The sequence below is a fragment of the Dromaius novaehollandiae genome, chromosome 6 (assembly GCF_036370855.1).
Source record: "Dromaius novaehollandiae isolate bDroNov1 chromosome 6, bDroNov1.hap1, whole genome shotgun sequence".
NCBI lineage: Eukaryota > Metazoa > Chordata > Aves > Casuariiformes > Dromaiidae > Dromaius > Dromaius novaehollandiae.
The window spans coordinates 18,916,792-18,931,249 of record NC_088103.1 but is presented as its reverse complement, the minus strand read 5'-3'; the positions used below and the strand labels follow the sequence as shown (position 1 = coordinate 18,931,249).

Genomic DNA, 14,458 nt, shown 5'->3' with positions numbered 1-14,458 from the left:
ATCTTGTTTCTCTCTCTTCCAAAGCTGTGGGCCTGCCCCGAGCAGGCTGCGTGTGTGGTGTGCGTGCGCGTGGTGCCGAGGGCAGAGGCCCCTGGGGCGAGCGGCGCGTGAGCAGCTCTGCAGCGCCGGGGAACCTGTGCTGGTGCCCCGCAGAGCTGTGCTGAAACCCCGAAGCGCAGCCAGTTATCTCTGCCTCGCCAGCGATGAGCGTGGGAGGAAGCTTTTGAAAGCAGCTATTGTGAGTACCTGCACGCTCGCTGGTCTGGAAACTTCCTAGATAGCATGTGCTGCTGGCTCAGGATGATGTCTTTCTGCAATTTGATTTTCTGTGAGCAAGTATCGCGCTGTCCACATGGCCATAGTTAATGGCTGCAGAGAGCCGTTAGACAGAACTGTTTCTCTGAACGCTGTTCAGAGGCTTTTCTGCGTAGTTGGAAAACTAGGGTTGCCCTGATAAAAACAAACTTGGATACGTTTCAGACTGAGGAGGAAAGACCTGTGTCTGCATATGTCCTCTGAAGAATTACTAACAAGTCACTTGAATTTTGCTACGTGGGTGTTATTTGCTGGAAAAAAAGCTGTTTCTTGGGAGCTATTAACTTTATAAATCAAGTTGCTGCTAACATCACTAAAAATATCTTGCTGGCATTGAGTTACTGCTTGTTGCAGTCGCATTATATTTTAATGGAAGTGAAGTGTCTGGAAAGTGATTTTATTGTTTACTCTCATGCCTGTGTAAATAGCTAATTTATCCTAATGACTGGATGGGACATAATTGAAAGTGAGTTTTCAAGTATGTAATATGCATGTTAATTACGCACATGAACTGGCTATCAGGACTCTTGTCTGCTAGATCCTCTTAATACTGGTAAACATCATTATCTTTTCTAATGAGCCACGATGACTGAAAGTTGTACTGTTCTACTCGAAGTGTTGTGGACGCCTTGTTACTGAAACAATCTTCCCTGAGCGTTTTAAACAGAAAAATAATGCTCGTGTGACCTCCAGAGCTCTGCAACTGCAAGGTCTAGCATTTTTTTTATGGCTTATGTTGCTGGGAAAGGCGGTAGTGTGGGTAGGCCTGGGACTGTGCGTTAGGAAAGCTGGATTCGCATCAAAGGTCAGTGCTTGCCTGCCTTACTGGGTGACCTTGGAGAAGTGGCTTTGCTTCTGTGCATTAAGGTGGCGAAAAACGGTAGCGGTTGCAAGAGCCTTCTACTGTCCTGGGGTGTTGAAATGCCACCACAGCATTGTGCTACCGGAAACCCTACACTGAGCTAAGGCCAGCAAACATTTCCATGCTTCCTTGTTAACAAGATAAATATGTGGGAGGAAAAACTGAAGTTTAACTTTTAGGATATAAAAAATGTTTTACACAGTGGAATTGCTACTCACTTTCATCGTGAGAGTGAAATTATTCCTTAGCAGACACACTGTATCAAATTCAAAAAGTACTATTATACAGATAGCACATTGCAAGTGGCAGCATATTGTTGGGTTAGCATTGTCCTCACTTTTGTCTGAAGATGCTTAAATACTTTGTAAATTTAAATCCTCACTTATAAGACACCTTAGGTAACCAGTTGGTTCATTAAAACTGTATTTCTTCTACAGTTGGCTCATTCACCTCATTCGGCAACTTGTTTGTGGCTTGATCACTTTGCATGTGAAAAATAACCACAGGAAAAGATTAGCCTGGTTGAAGCAACTTTTTTTTATTAATGCAAGCACATCCAATCAAACACAGAATATCCTGCTTTATGGTACAGCTTTATATTTAGCATTTCAGCTCAGAATAGCAAAACACAGATTTAAGGAATGTATCAAACTGAGGGAAGAAAAATAAAAAGGAACCAATGTAGATACTGCATTGATTTCAAGTATATACTAGAACTGATTGACCAGTGAAGTGCACATTCATGTGAAAGCTTTTTTATACATTTACAGAAAGTGTTCTAAAATTGCATTTCAAATATATATTTTTTTCTTAAATTTTAAGCATCCCTTTTAAATTTTGATTACATAAACAAAGCTGATATACAATCCCTTTTATAGTGTCTGACAATGTTACTAGCTAGAACATCTCTGAAAGTGCAAAACACTGTAATAATACAGTATAAATATTCTTACCCTAATCCAGGGCTGAAGGTCAATACTTCAGCACAGGAGAAATAGCAGCAGATCACAAGAAATATCCCCTCTCCTTTTCTGGGCTGTTCTTTTTAACAGTTAGTATTCCTTCTCCTTTTTCATGGCATTTATCTAATGTGTTTTTGTTTGTTTCTCTTCGATTTCAGTTCTATAAGAATAGCAAAATGTTGATTGATTTTTTTTAAATTTCCTCTTCCTTACCCCAGCTTACTGTTCTTATTTCAAGTGTTTGTCAAGGAAAAAAAAAATCAGGCCAAAGGGGAAGGCTCTTTTACTTTCATTCTCCTGCAGGGCTAACACAGCAAACGATTACTGCTTGCTGAATGCAAATGCTGCGTGAAACCAGTGGGACTGCTTGTGGTGGTAGGCGTTCAGTGAGAGGAGTCTACCGGACTGGAACGAATCAGACCCTTGGTCCAGCTAGTCTTGCCGCCTGCCTCAACAGAGGGCAGAATAAGATGTATTGGAAGAGGGCTGCAACCCACCTACTCAAAATTGACAGTTTTTAAAGAAGCTTGCACAGAGGTCCTTTGTGAGGCTCTAGTAGAGAGACAGTAACCATTTCAAGCTCTAGAGGGCTTTGAGAAAAATTCTGTGATATAACTGTCTGGATCAGCTCACTATCTTTATAGATATCCAGCCCTGAAGCCATAAGAGAACAATTGTTGGAAAGGATAGAGGATATTCATGGGTAGTAGTTCATTAAACAAAATAGTTTTTAATTTGAGCCTATTGTCTTTTTTCCTAACTCAGAGATCAAGGGAGAAAGAAAGTCCTGAAATGTGTAATTTTTCCTGGAAATGGATAGCTTACATCTTAATATAAGATTCTCAGTTATGCTTGTTATAATAGCCAAATTAGCCACAACCTCAAGGTTAAAAGAAGAAATTAGATGCCAAGCTTACAGAACATCTCGAATTCTGATACTGTCATGGCTTTGAAGGCTTGAGCTAATTCCTCTGGTGTTTTCTCGTAATTTCAATGTTTTGGCCCACACTTTTAATCAGGGCTTTTAGAATACTAGAATGCACTTATGATGCAAGTTGTTCTTTGTTTTAATTGTCTGTTAGCGTAGACTAGCATTTTCAAAGGAATCAAGGGAATTAAAAGGTCCAATTCAGTGGAGATGGAGTACTCAACTCTTCTTAAGCTTCTTTGGAAATCTTAGCCTTAGCTTCAAATTTGACATCTGAGTTTAGTTCCCTTTCCTTAACTTATGCATGATTTTTTTGCAAGCAACTTTTTGGAGAATAAAACACATCAAATCTGTTTTGCAGAGATAATCTAGATTAGACATCCTTCCCTTTTAAAAAATAAAATAAAATAATCCCTGATTTTAGAAAAGGAAAACACAAACTATTCTGACAGCCAGAACTTAAAGGATAGTTCCCAGGAGTATTAAAACTTAGGCATGTGTGCATCTTCACACACGTACGCACACATACACGCACACAAACGCACATCCCCAGCAGTTTCCCTATCTTACCTCTTTAAATCACGTAACAAAAATATGTTTGCTGCACCGTCAATGTTATAGGCAGGTATACTCTACTTCATGTGCCATACCCTCCATTTTATTTAAAAAGTACATTGTAGCTGGTTTTAAGACATCCATATTTTTATTTTCTTTGCTTCCAGTCCAGCGTAATAGAAGGTACACTAAACAATTTCAGTACCTTGTAAGGCACTATTTTCTGATGCAGGAGAGGGACGTGCTTACTGCAGATGTCTAAGGCCTTGACTGTACAAGCACTTAACCATGCATATGAACAGCCTCACTGATTTGAATGAGATCCTTCACTTCAAAGCCAAGGAAATGTATTGAGTGTTTTGTAGGTTATTGGTCCAATGGAGTATTTAACCTGAACGCTAGCTGTAGCTGGGATGCTTTTTTTTTTTTCTTTTTCCTTTTTTTTTTTTTTTTTTTTTTTGGAAGTAATAAAAATAAAAATTTGGATGCTGATAGAATAAAACCTCCCCAGGGATACCACCTCCCATGATACACTTCATCTCTGAGAACAGGGCCCTGCCCTTGTATTAAAATAAAAACCCCAAACCCTTCACTAAGTGCCTTAAGGTTGACATGTGAAATATTTACCACATTTTTTTCATAAAAGGTACTATATATACAAAACAGACCTCAGCCAGTGAGGTCTTTCTTAGCTCAACCCAAGTCTCTCAGGTTTTAAAAACATGTTCTTTCAGTGTGCTTCAAAGTCAGCGGATCAGATCTCAAAATCTCAGGCTCTATTAAGCAGAGTTGTCCTAGAAAAAAAAAGTAATAAATAACTGAAATTATCCTTTCTATCATGACAAAAAGTTTTATAGTTTCAGTAAGGTTGGCAGGTGTACATATATATTGTATCAGTAGCTGGAATTCTTTCTTCAAGGGATAGATTTTTTTTCAACTGCTATAAACTGAAATTGCCCTATGAATTCCAATAAAGATGCTGATTTAGTAAGAAGTGAAAAATTAACTTTCCTAACATTGCTTCAGCTCTCATAGGATGCACTCAGGTAAATAATGTACCTTCCTCTGTCATCCTTGCTGCTGCTTGATGAACAGCACTGGATTTAATATAAAGTACATTGTTTTCCATAGGTGTCATAACTAAAAAGCTTAAGTGAACTTCCAAAGGAACACTAGGATCATTGTCTCCTCTAACATAATATAGTCATAATGTAGCTCAGCTGTAGCTCTGGACACATGAGCTTCTTCAGTCTTTCTTTATCTGGTACTGATATGTCAAATCTAAATGCTTAACATGGTTTACAAACGTCTAAATTTCTCTTTCTGTGTTGGTCTGAGTATTAGGACAGCCTTGTTCTTAACTAACTGATCTCATCACGCACACAGAAGGGCTGCTTACCCCTCTAAAGAAGTGAGGAGGAGTCATTACTCCCTTAAAAGTAGACTGAAAATGAGGGTGTCCATATTAAGATTTCATCCCTTTAGAAGATCTGTACGTATGTGGGTATGATGCATAATAGCACCTTCTTACTATCTCTGTATATTTCCTTCTGTAAACTGCTACAAAGGGGGACTGTTCTGTTGTATTTGGCCTAAACAAAGCATATTCTCTTTAGTAGTCTGAGTAGTGATCTTATAGTCTGAACTGTCTGGAAAAGTTCTTTCAAAATCTAAGCTCTCCTGCATTTTTTCAAATTTGAGTTTTGGAAAGGGAAAAAAGTAGAAATTCAACATTACATTTGGGCCAAAATAGTACTTAAGCTGTGTATGCAAACAGGAGGGGAAAAGTTGAATGCTTTATACCCATTCTACAATGTGATCAGGGCTCAGATGAGATTGTGAGTTGAATACACAGAAGTGTTATACAAAGTGATGTGTCTGTATATGTCTGCAAAAAGACTCCTTGTTCTGAACAGACTTCATACCTGAGTGTTTTCCAGCTGTCTTTTTCCATGTGATTTTCTGGACCTTCACTTTCAAAGGATGCAATAAACAGAGCTAGGCAATAAAATAAGAATGATCAGATATACAGGTTCTTTAACTTAAAATAAACTGTACCTGCTATATTATAATTATTAACAGATGTGAATAATGAAGTTTGTTATCATCATCTGAAGCCAATGTGAGAAGTGGTAATACACACTTCTCAAATACTTTTCTTGCGTGTTAATTCTTTCATCTCCATGCTCTATGTCTGCACTTCAACAAGTGCAAAGACTCACTATAATATTCAGTAACAGACCTTACCTTCTTCACTGTAAATGGGTGCTGTGAGTAGATAACTCTGGATCTTCTTGTCCTTTTCAAAAGGGCACTCAACCTGCTTCCATGTCATGAAATCATGAATCTGTCTTGAAATTTCCCAGAATTTCTGTATGAGGCAATTAAAAGAATATTATTAAAATCATAGTTGTTTTCTTTTTCAAATACTAGTTCTTTGGTTTCAATTTTGGGGCTCCTCTCTCTATCTTGCCCTCATTTGTGCTTCTGCTCTTAATATCCCTTACTCCATCTTTTTCCTTGTTATTGTTTCTTCTTATTGCTTCCTTCATCTCCTTCTCTTGTTCCTAGTTCTTAATCTTCTGTTAGTCTCTCAAATTTACAACAGAGTCCACTCACCAGTTCTTTTGCATTCAGTTCTTTTCCAGTCATTAACCTTAAAGGAGGATAAAGTGCTGTTGGCCCATTTTGTCTTATCTCTACATTAACCTGCAAGTGAAACTGGTCAGGAAATGTTTTTCATTAATTTTACTTTTTACATTCCCAACTTTCAACTTGAAATATGACACACCCGACTTGTTCATAAAGCACTTCTAATATTAAAGAAATAATCAGAAAAACGTATAGAAACTGTAGATAGCACTCCTTCCTAGGATTTTATGAAATGTATAACTATTTAGGGTTTGTTTTGTGCGTTTTGCTGCTCATGATCTTAATAAAGGCAGAGTCTCGAAAGGATGTTGACAAGCTGTGGTCCCTTGAACATGCATGTTTATTAATCAGGGAGAAAGAACCCAAAATTGGTAGAAATTTTGCTACATAAATCTTATTTAAGAAATCTACCCTTTTCAAACTGGACTAACAACCAGGCATTCAGGAGTCAAGTGCTATTTTTAATGAAAGTCAGTGTTGTCCACTTGAGAAAAACCTGGCTTGTTCCCAGACTAGTACTGTAAAGAAATCCTGCATTTTCTTGTTTATATGTGCAAGACTAAATACAACTAGGTTATAGGCAAAAGAACAGTAGCTTATATTTCTGCATGTTATTATTTCTTCTTACTGTTTATTCTCCAGATAAAATTAGGACTTGAGAATCATCTAATCCTTTACAAGTCAGGAAGATCCTCTTCCTTTAGAAAATATGTGTTTTGTTTTTAATAATGAAAAATGGAAACTATACCAGAGAGACACTTTTAAACAGTGAGAATTATGAAGATATCTACATTCTCTAATATATGATTTCCGCACAATGGGTAATTTCTCATAAGGCCTTTTTAATGAACAGCAAGCTTTCAAATCTTTGTTTTTCCTTGTTTGCTCTAGTAGACTGCAATAACCTCCATTAAATTTCTCTCCTGATGTTATATTAAGCTTCTAATTAGAACCGCTGCTCTTGACCATCACAATCTTTTTCCATATATTTAGCAAATCTTTGTAAAGAAAGAATTCCTCGGGGCTGTGACCTTTATGTAGCTTTCAAACCCCTCCCCCCCATCTTGCATCTGACATTTGACACTGGTGACCATAGTGCTGTAGATCCGATCCCTTCCCTGTCCCTTTCTTAAATCTCCAAATGGCTGAAAGTCTCCACTAATTGCTGTAATAACGTGCACTTAGTGGTGTTACCTTTTATGTTTAGAGACTTGGGGGATTCTTAATCTCTTGTGCAATTTTTTCCTCTATGGCAACCTGTACCTCCACCCTGAAATTCACTTAGAATTCTAAATTGTTCTTCAACATAAATGTACATCAGCTTATGGAAAAAGACAGCTGCACTCATTTTTTTTCACCTACTGGAAGAGTAAATTGTGTATTTCTTCAAAGACGAGAAACTCCCTTAAAGACCTGTTAAATACTATTTGCTGGTTCTGTGTGGTGTTTGTAGCTAGCTAACCCAATGAGAACAACTCTGAAGATTTAGAGTAAAGTGACTACTACAGTTTGATCAGCTAAAAGCTTCCTGCTACCAAAAGGCTTATTTTCCATACCTTACCCTCCTCTCTGCTTCTCCCATTCTCTTGTGAACATAAGGCAGGAGCAGAGGTGAGAAGGGATAAACTCTCTCTGCCATCATACCTAATATACTAAAATTGTTGTATTTCTTGATTTCAAGTTCTTTCCTTTATTTTAAATGCATGAGCATTTAAATTGCATGAGCACAACCTTCCTTGAAGAGATTTCTCTTTCCAATTAGCTAATATCAGACTATTTCTGTAAGTAATTTCTAATGCTTGGATTTTGGCTTCTGAAATCCTTATTTTCTTCTCAGTCTTTCTGTGCACCACATCTGGTGATCAATTAATATTATTAAAATAATTTCTACTTACGTGTATTTTATGTTTTGCAGTGCATTTTGTCCCCTGCTTCATGTAAAACTAACAAAAATTGATCATTATTTCAGTACATTTTAAATGCTAATCTTTTAACAGGAGGCAATTACATTCTAGCAGTTTTATGTATTCCCTTCCGTATATGCAGTGGTGATCTGTGGGATATGCAATATAGATACTGTAACTGCAGTGCTAGCTTTCAGAGAAATTTGGTATCAAGACCTTAAAATCCTTTCCTCTAGATAAAAATATCTCTCTGTCTAGATTACAGCAATGTTTAATAATTTAAGGGACTCAGTGAGAAAATGAGCTAGAAGCTCAAAACTGCCGGTAAAGTGTTTGACTAGTGTTACAGTTGCTTTAATAGCAAAGTCCTACCTTGAAGTTTATCTGTCCATTGGGCAAGCGGTTTGTATGTATTTTGTGCAGAAAGTAGATATCTTTAATGAACAGGTTGAAAACTGGGATAACAATTTTCTCTCGATTGCTGTTGGCAGTCTGAGATCGTTGTGCTGCTCCTTGCAGGGCTGTGCGGTAATTACAAAAGTTGCTGGATGGATCCATGTGATGCTGTTTTGATGGGGGCAAAAAAGACAATCAAGTATTACATGTTTTATAAACAGAAAAAGTGTTGACCTAATCGAGAGAGGTTGTTATTTATGACTTCTTTGGGCTTCTTTTTAAACTTTCAAGGTAGAACACCTAAACTGATGAGGTTTGGATTCAAACTTTATCCTGTTTGAAAGGAGGGTACTGCACTAACTTCACATCTCCGTTTTGTCTTTCAATAGTGAAAGATTGAAAGGAAATAATAAATGACTGTCAGGGAAAAACAATTCTAACTTGCTGTCACTAGTCCTGGTTTGATGCGGATTTCAATTACCTTTGTTTTAATCCAGATCTCCACTAGATGGAGTATTTTAATTAGATTCAAGGGTAGCAAAAGGCCTTCATTTGCATCAAGGGTGAAAATAGATACCCTAAACAGTTGGAAACTACTTTGATTTTCAATTGAAAAAATATGCTGAGAAGGAATAACCTAAAGAAAACTTGCATCAGCTTTTCCTTGCACCTAAGTAGGGTGTTTGAAATTCAGGAAATGCTCTGCCTAATGTTTATATGCTGGTGACCATCGACAGAGGTGCCTGTGATCTTTAACTTATACTGCATCCAAACCTCTCCTTGTGGAATTACCATTTGACAGATTTTTTTTTTTTTTTTAAACAAAGTCTAAACTTTATGTGTACCTCTAAAACATCAAATTTGGCTGTTTTGACCTTGGACCAAGTTTTCTTTAGCCGTGCCACAGGACTCAAGTTCATGCCAGCTGAATGGAGAGAGGAGAGACAAAGACAAAAACAACAGTTAAAATATAGGGCTAACAACTCTGCCTTGTGTTTGTATGTCAGCACTATGCACTTGTGCTTTGGAAGGCAGTTCAGCTTGACAAACAAACTTGTAGCTAACACCCACTGCATTAATCTGTCACTGGTACCCCTGTAGGGGTGTGCATACTGATGGGATCAGCCAATTTACAGTAAGTATGAGTGTAGCTTTGCCACTCAGGTTATAAAACGGAGCGCCTTTGTCATCTATGCCAAGGTTACTCACAGATAATAGCCATCATCGAGTTAAAGTTTCCAATATTAAAGCATTCTCTTGCCACATCAATGAAAAATTCCACCATTCTTGTACGCTGCTTTTTCTTCACAACCTGAAACAGAAAAGATCTGTTAAGAGGGAAGGAATGGCCTGAAACTTGGATGGGTAGGATGTTCAGTCAAAGGCATTACAGTCAGTTGACTGAATAAATATTTTGAGACTTTATCCAGATAACAGATCTTACAATGACATAGGCCTGGGGGTATTTTGTTAAGGTTCTTCTTTTAATAAAACAGCAGTAGTATTTTGGGCTACTATCAATTACTTGTCCAGCTGTATTATATGCTATGTGTTCCATCCCTGTATGCAGCATAATTGCTAAGAGTCATGTATGCAATTGGGGGAGTGTAATTTTTTGTTTATACATGTTTATACATGAAGTTCAATGTCTTGGGGAATTTTATGTAAACAAGCTGGACACTTTCAGCAATTTCCTCTTACTGGAAAAGGGAGAAAACATGAATCTGCTATCAGAATGAAGACAGTATGCAAAAAATTTAAGCCTCAGGAAGAAAAAAAAAACCATGCAAATGCATATACCCATAGACAGACTTAAGAACAGGGGCAAGTAGCCTGGATGTGAGGAAAAACAATTGCCAGGTCCTGATTTTTCTCATTTTATGCTGTACACTCTTAAATGACCTGTTGAGAACAGGTAGTATTGATGATAAAATATACAAATTCTCACTCATGCAAATGTGCAAAGGATCTAGCAGGTGATGCTGGACATCTGTGTTGCCAGTCTTCCTCTATATCTGGCAAAGCATAATTAATATATAGCGCTGTTGCCAAACACTCTGTTTCCAAAAGTCATCAATCTCTCTTCAAAAAGCTAGTATTTTCTTCTAGATTTCATTTACTGATCAGAATCTTTCCTATGTTTTGATCTAGAACTTTGGTCTGGTTCATATAAAAATGGTTCCTGAGTGGTGACTACAGAGTATTTCTTGACTGGAGAACTTTTTTTTTTTGTTTTGTTTTTTTCCTTTTTTTTTTTTTTTAATAGGATGCATTCTTATCTAAATACTTCTGCTTATGTATCGTATCAGAAGAAAATGGTTCAGTAGTGAATGGCTTGGGTTAGCCTTCCGCATACTAAGAATTTTTGTTTGTCTGTTTTAAAACACTTATTAAAAATGTCAGACAACTCTAGAAGACGTTTTGGTTGTGTATTTGTAATATGTTTCTGTGGGAGCAGGAAATCTTTGAGATCAGGGATAACACATGAGACTTCATGAAACTGCAGTGAGCATCTGAAAGCTGGTTTCCATAGAGGGGCTATTGACCTTGTAGGAAAAACTTCTGTTTTGCCAAAATTGGTGCATATTAATAAGAATCTCAAAAGACAGAATACACAGGCAAGAAAGGGCTTCTGAGGCAGTATATTTTTGTGGCCATGTATTTTTTTTTTTTGCTCACTGCAGATGGTAGAAGCTACATTTAACCTCTAATATGGATGCATATGCACACTCTGTCTCTCCTTCTCCCCCCTCCTTTAACCTCACCAACAGTCCAATTTTCTTCCACATTTCTGAAGATTTAGTCCTGTTTTTTCCACAACAAAAATGAATATATGGCAGCACTAATAATATCTAAATGCAGTGGAAGGACAGCAGTTTACCAAGGAAACCTGTGCTTTAAGATGAATAGTTTTGAGAATTTAATATATTAAAAAAAAATCCAAATGAGTTTTGTGACTCAAATTTCACAGAAGGTCCATTTCACCGCATGACTGATATTACTATGGAAGCTACACAAAACTAGAGAATACATGCAAAGCTAAACGTAGCCCTGAACACACAAGCATGCAAATAAAGTCAGTAATGCCATTATCTTTAATTGGACTGCTAATATTTAAATCTCTACTAGACCACTGCCTGCCTTTGTCTTTAAGGTCAGGATTGTTTTGCCATCTTGTCTTCTACTAGCACCTACCCTACAAATTTCTGTAGCCACCAGCATGCTGAGACAATTGAACCAATTGTCATAGGCCTCCAAGTTGTAGGTTTTGGTAACATCGCCTCGGCACTGTAAGAGAAAAGGCCATGTGTTAATCCTATCTTGTGTCATGATACAGTCAGCATACCAAAGGATAACCTTCTGTTTCATGTGTTCACAAAATCTTACTGGGCATCTCTTAAGGCATGAGCTCAAAGAAGGTTAGAAAATGGCAGCTTTTCCTGTATGTAGAAAACTTGAACCATTCTTTACCCTGGTTGTTATTAGTTTCTTTTCCCTCCATACCCCTTCTTATACCTTGTGATTATCCAGGGAGTCCATGTGGCTGACAATCTGCATCAGGTCCTCTGGGTAAATGTTGCTCACTCTTTCCTATGTTCAGGGAGATGAGAGATGTTGTTGTACAGTCAGACAGTGAGTTCAGTGAAAAAACACATCAGTAAATCCAAAATGAGCAGATCATGTTGGTAACTTTCATCTTCCTTTAGCTTTCTTTCTGACCTTAAGTTTTTACGGTACAGGTGTGTGAGGCTTTTTCTTTTTTCTTTCTTTTTTCTTTTTTTTTTTTTTAAATCAGGGTGCCTAATTCTTCTTGTTCACTGCTTAGTATTTTTTGATTAAAACATAGAAGGCTTTCAGCAAAGCCTACAGCAAAGTTCACAATGATAAGCATATGAATATTTAGTAAATGGAAAATGAAATAATTCACACAAGCTAATTTCTTACCAGTTCAATATGGGTCAGCTGCTGAGCCAAGACCAGTGGGTCACAGCACACGCTCAGGATGTCCTTCTGAGTTGACTGTGGCTTATTTTTGAGGATGGTTCCTTTGTCAGCAACAGGTTGCCGGAATTTCTCTCTGATTTCTTGGTACTGACTCCGTGCAGAGAGGGCCATCAGGAGATTCTGTGTCATCTGGCTAATGATCTTTTTCACTGTTCCATTTTCCTAAGCAGAAGATGGAAACAATGACTACTGAAAAGCTCTAACTCTCTCACAGATGCAGATCACCAAAGAAGTTCTGACTGTGATAAATAAATGCCTTGTATTCATTATCTTTCATCTTATCATAGCTGATTATCTTGTGTCAAATGAACTTGCGTCCTAATTGCCCATGCAACTTTGTAACCACATTGTTACGCCTGCCTTCTTTCCCAACTCTGTTTCACTAGCTTGGCTGGTCTACTGCTTGCAGCAGTTTGTTTTGACTAGTAAGCCACTTCAAGGCTTCTAGGTCAAGACCTTAAAAGTGGGTGTAGTGAAAGGTGGTTGCTGAGCTGCTTGCCACAAGGCTTCTTGGATCCTCTGTACAGAAAGTGACAAAAAGCTCTTTCTCATTCTCATCAGACCCACTGGTTGAGTCAAGTCTATCCAGCACAGAACCCAAGGAATTCACCCCTAAAATACCCTGGCTTGGCACTGAGCTTCAAATAGCAATTATAGGTGCGCCCGAAGATTTAGGAAGGAACCCAATAGCCATCATGTTCCTGGACAACTAAAATGCCCTTCTGTTCATCAGGTGCAGATTTTAAATGTAGGGTCAGTAAGGAAACATACTGGGAAAGCAACAGAAAAATAATCAACACACTGTCTTTTGACAAATAAGGCAAGCTGAATTCTTTCTGCCATGGACTGTGTGTGTCCTATAGACACTTTCTTACGAGGCCAACCTCAAAGAACTAAATTCACCTCTTTTCTACACCTTCATTGCTCCTGTAACTACTTTAAGTGACCCAAGATCTCTGACCCTGTTCTTCCTGCTGTTCAAATAACTAATTCTACCAAAGATGGACCTTCTCCTCTTCCCTGCGCTATTGTTCTTTTGGTTTCAACCAAATTATTTCTCTTGAAGTTAGCCACAGTGTTAACTATTAGTTTACAGCCTGCTGTGTTGGTTTCAGCCAGAGTCAACCGGATGCAATAGAAAGAACTGCAATGAATCTGTGATCATTCAAAGAAGCCACTAATGTGCAGTGATGATTGAAATTATGTAGCAGATGTGAGAGAGGATGACTATCAAATACTTGTATATTGTATGGTATAATTAAGCAATAATAGTGTCAGACTGTTGCTTTACAAGGCAATAATCTGACTCCCAAGTGGAATCAAATGAAAAGCTGAAGGCAGCGTAGCTCATCTTGATGAGGCAACTGGATTACTGCTAAACAGCAGCTGGTTGGAGCCATTTCGGATACTGTGCTACAAGTGTTCAGAAATGCCAAGGGAGAGCGTGTGTGTTTGTGTTTGGAGCGGGGAAGAGGGAGCTGAAATTGAAGAATTAATTCTGGTCTCTGATATCCTCAGCTTTATATTGTGAATCACTGACTTCAGTCAATGTCTGACACATGTCTGTGAGGAGGCAAGCTTTCTAGATATGGATCATAAGGAATCAACTCTGAAGACAGCTGAGAGTATCATAGATGCTACGTAAAAATGAACAAAGAAACTGCAGTGATATAAAAACTATGACTTACCTAAACTATTGTGAAGTTAGCAGTATCTTAATATTTAGACAAACGCTCTTAGAGTTTTAGCTGTTTCCTTTCACTGGTAGTCTTACCCTAAATTTTCTTTCAACTTTGAAAATAAAGACAAAACTTTCAGCCGGTCTGAGCACGTACAGTTCTATTGAGTTTGGCTTCCAATTTCAATGAGTATACAAGAA

The 14,458-nt window shown here is 37.8% G+C and overlaps 1 protein-coding gene across 6 annotated transcripts in view; it reads right to left on the bottom strand.

Annotated features, from left to right (window-relative positions):
- Window positions 1-1,694: 1,694 nt before the first annotated feature.
- RASGEF1A (RasGEF domain family member 1A) overlaps window positions 1,695-14,458 on the bottom strand; it is a 185,003-nt gene continuing 172,239 nt past the window's right edge. For all 6 annotated transcript variants that reach the window (XM_026116744.2, XM_026116747.2, XM_026116745.2 and 3 more), the window contains 9 exons: window positions 12,520-12,741; window positions 12,091-12,165; window positions 11,770-11,862; window positions 9,784-9,886; window positions 9,420-9,499; window positions 8,551-8,742; window positions 5,870-5,993; window positions 5,548-5,620; window positions 1,695-4,416 (listed from right to left, as the gene is read on the bottom strand). In XM_026116744.2, the coding sequence (XP_025972529.1) occupies window positions 4,392-4,416; window positions 5,548-5,620; window positions 5,870-5,993; window positions 8,551-8,742; window positions 9,420-9,499; window positions 9,784-9,886; window positions 11,770-11,862; window positions 12,091-12,165; window positions 12,520-12,741 (987 nt within the window). In that variant the 3' untranslated portion in view covers window positions 1,695-4,391. The remainder of the gene's footprint in view (window positions 4,417-5,547; window positions 5,621-5,869; window positions 5,994-8,550; window positions 8,743-9,419; window positions 9,500-9,783; window positions 9,887-11,769; window positions 11,863-12,090; window positions 12,166-12,519; window positions 12,742-14,458) is intronic.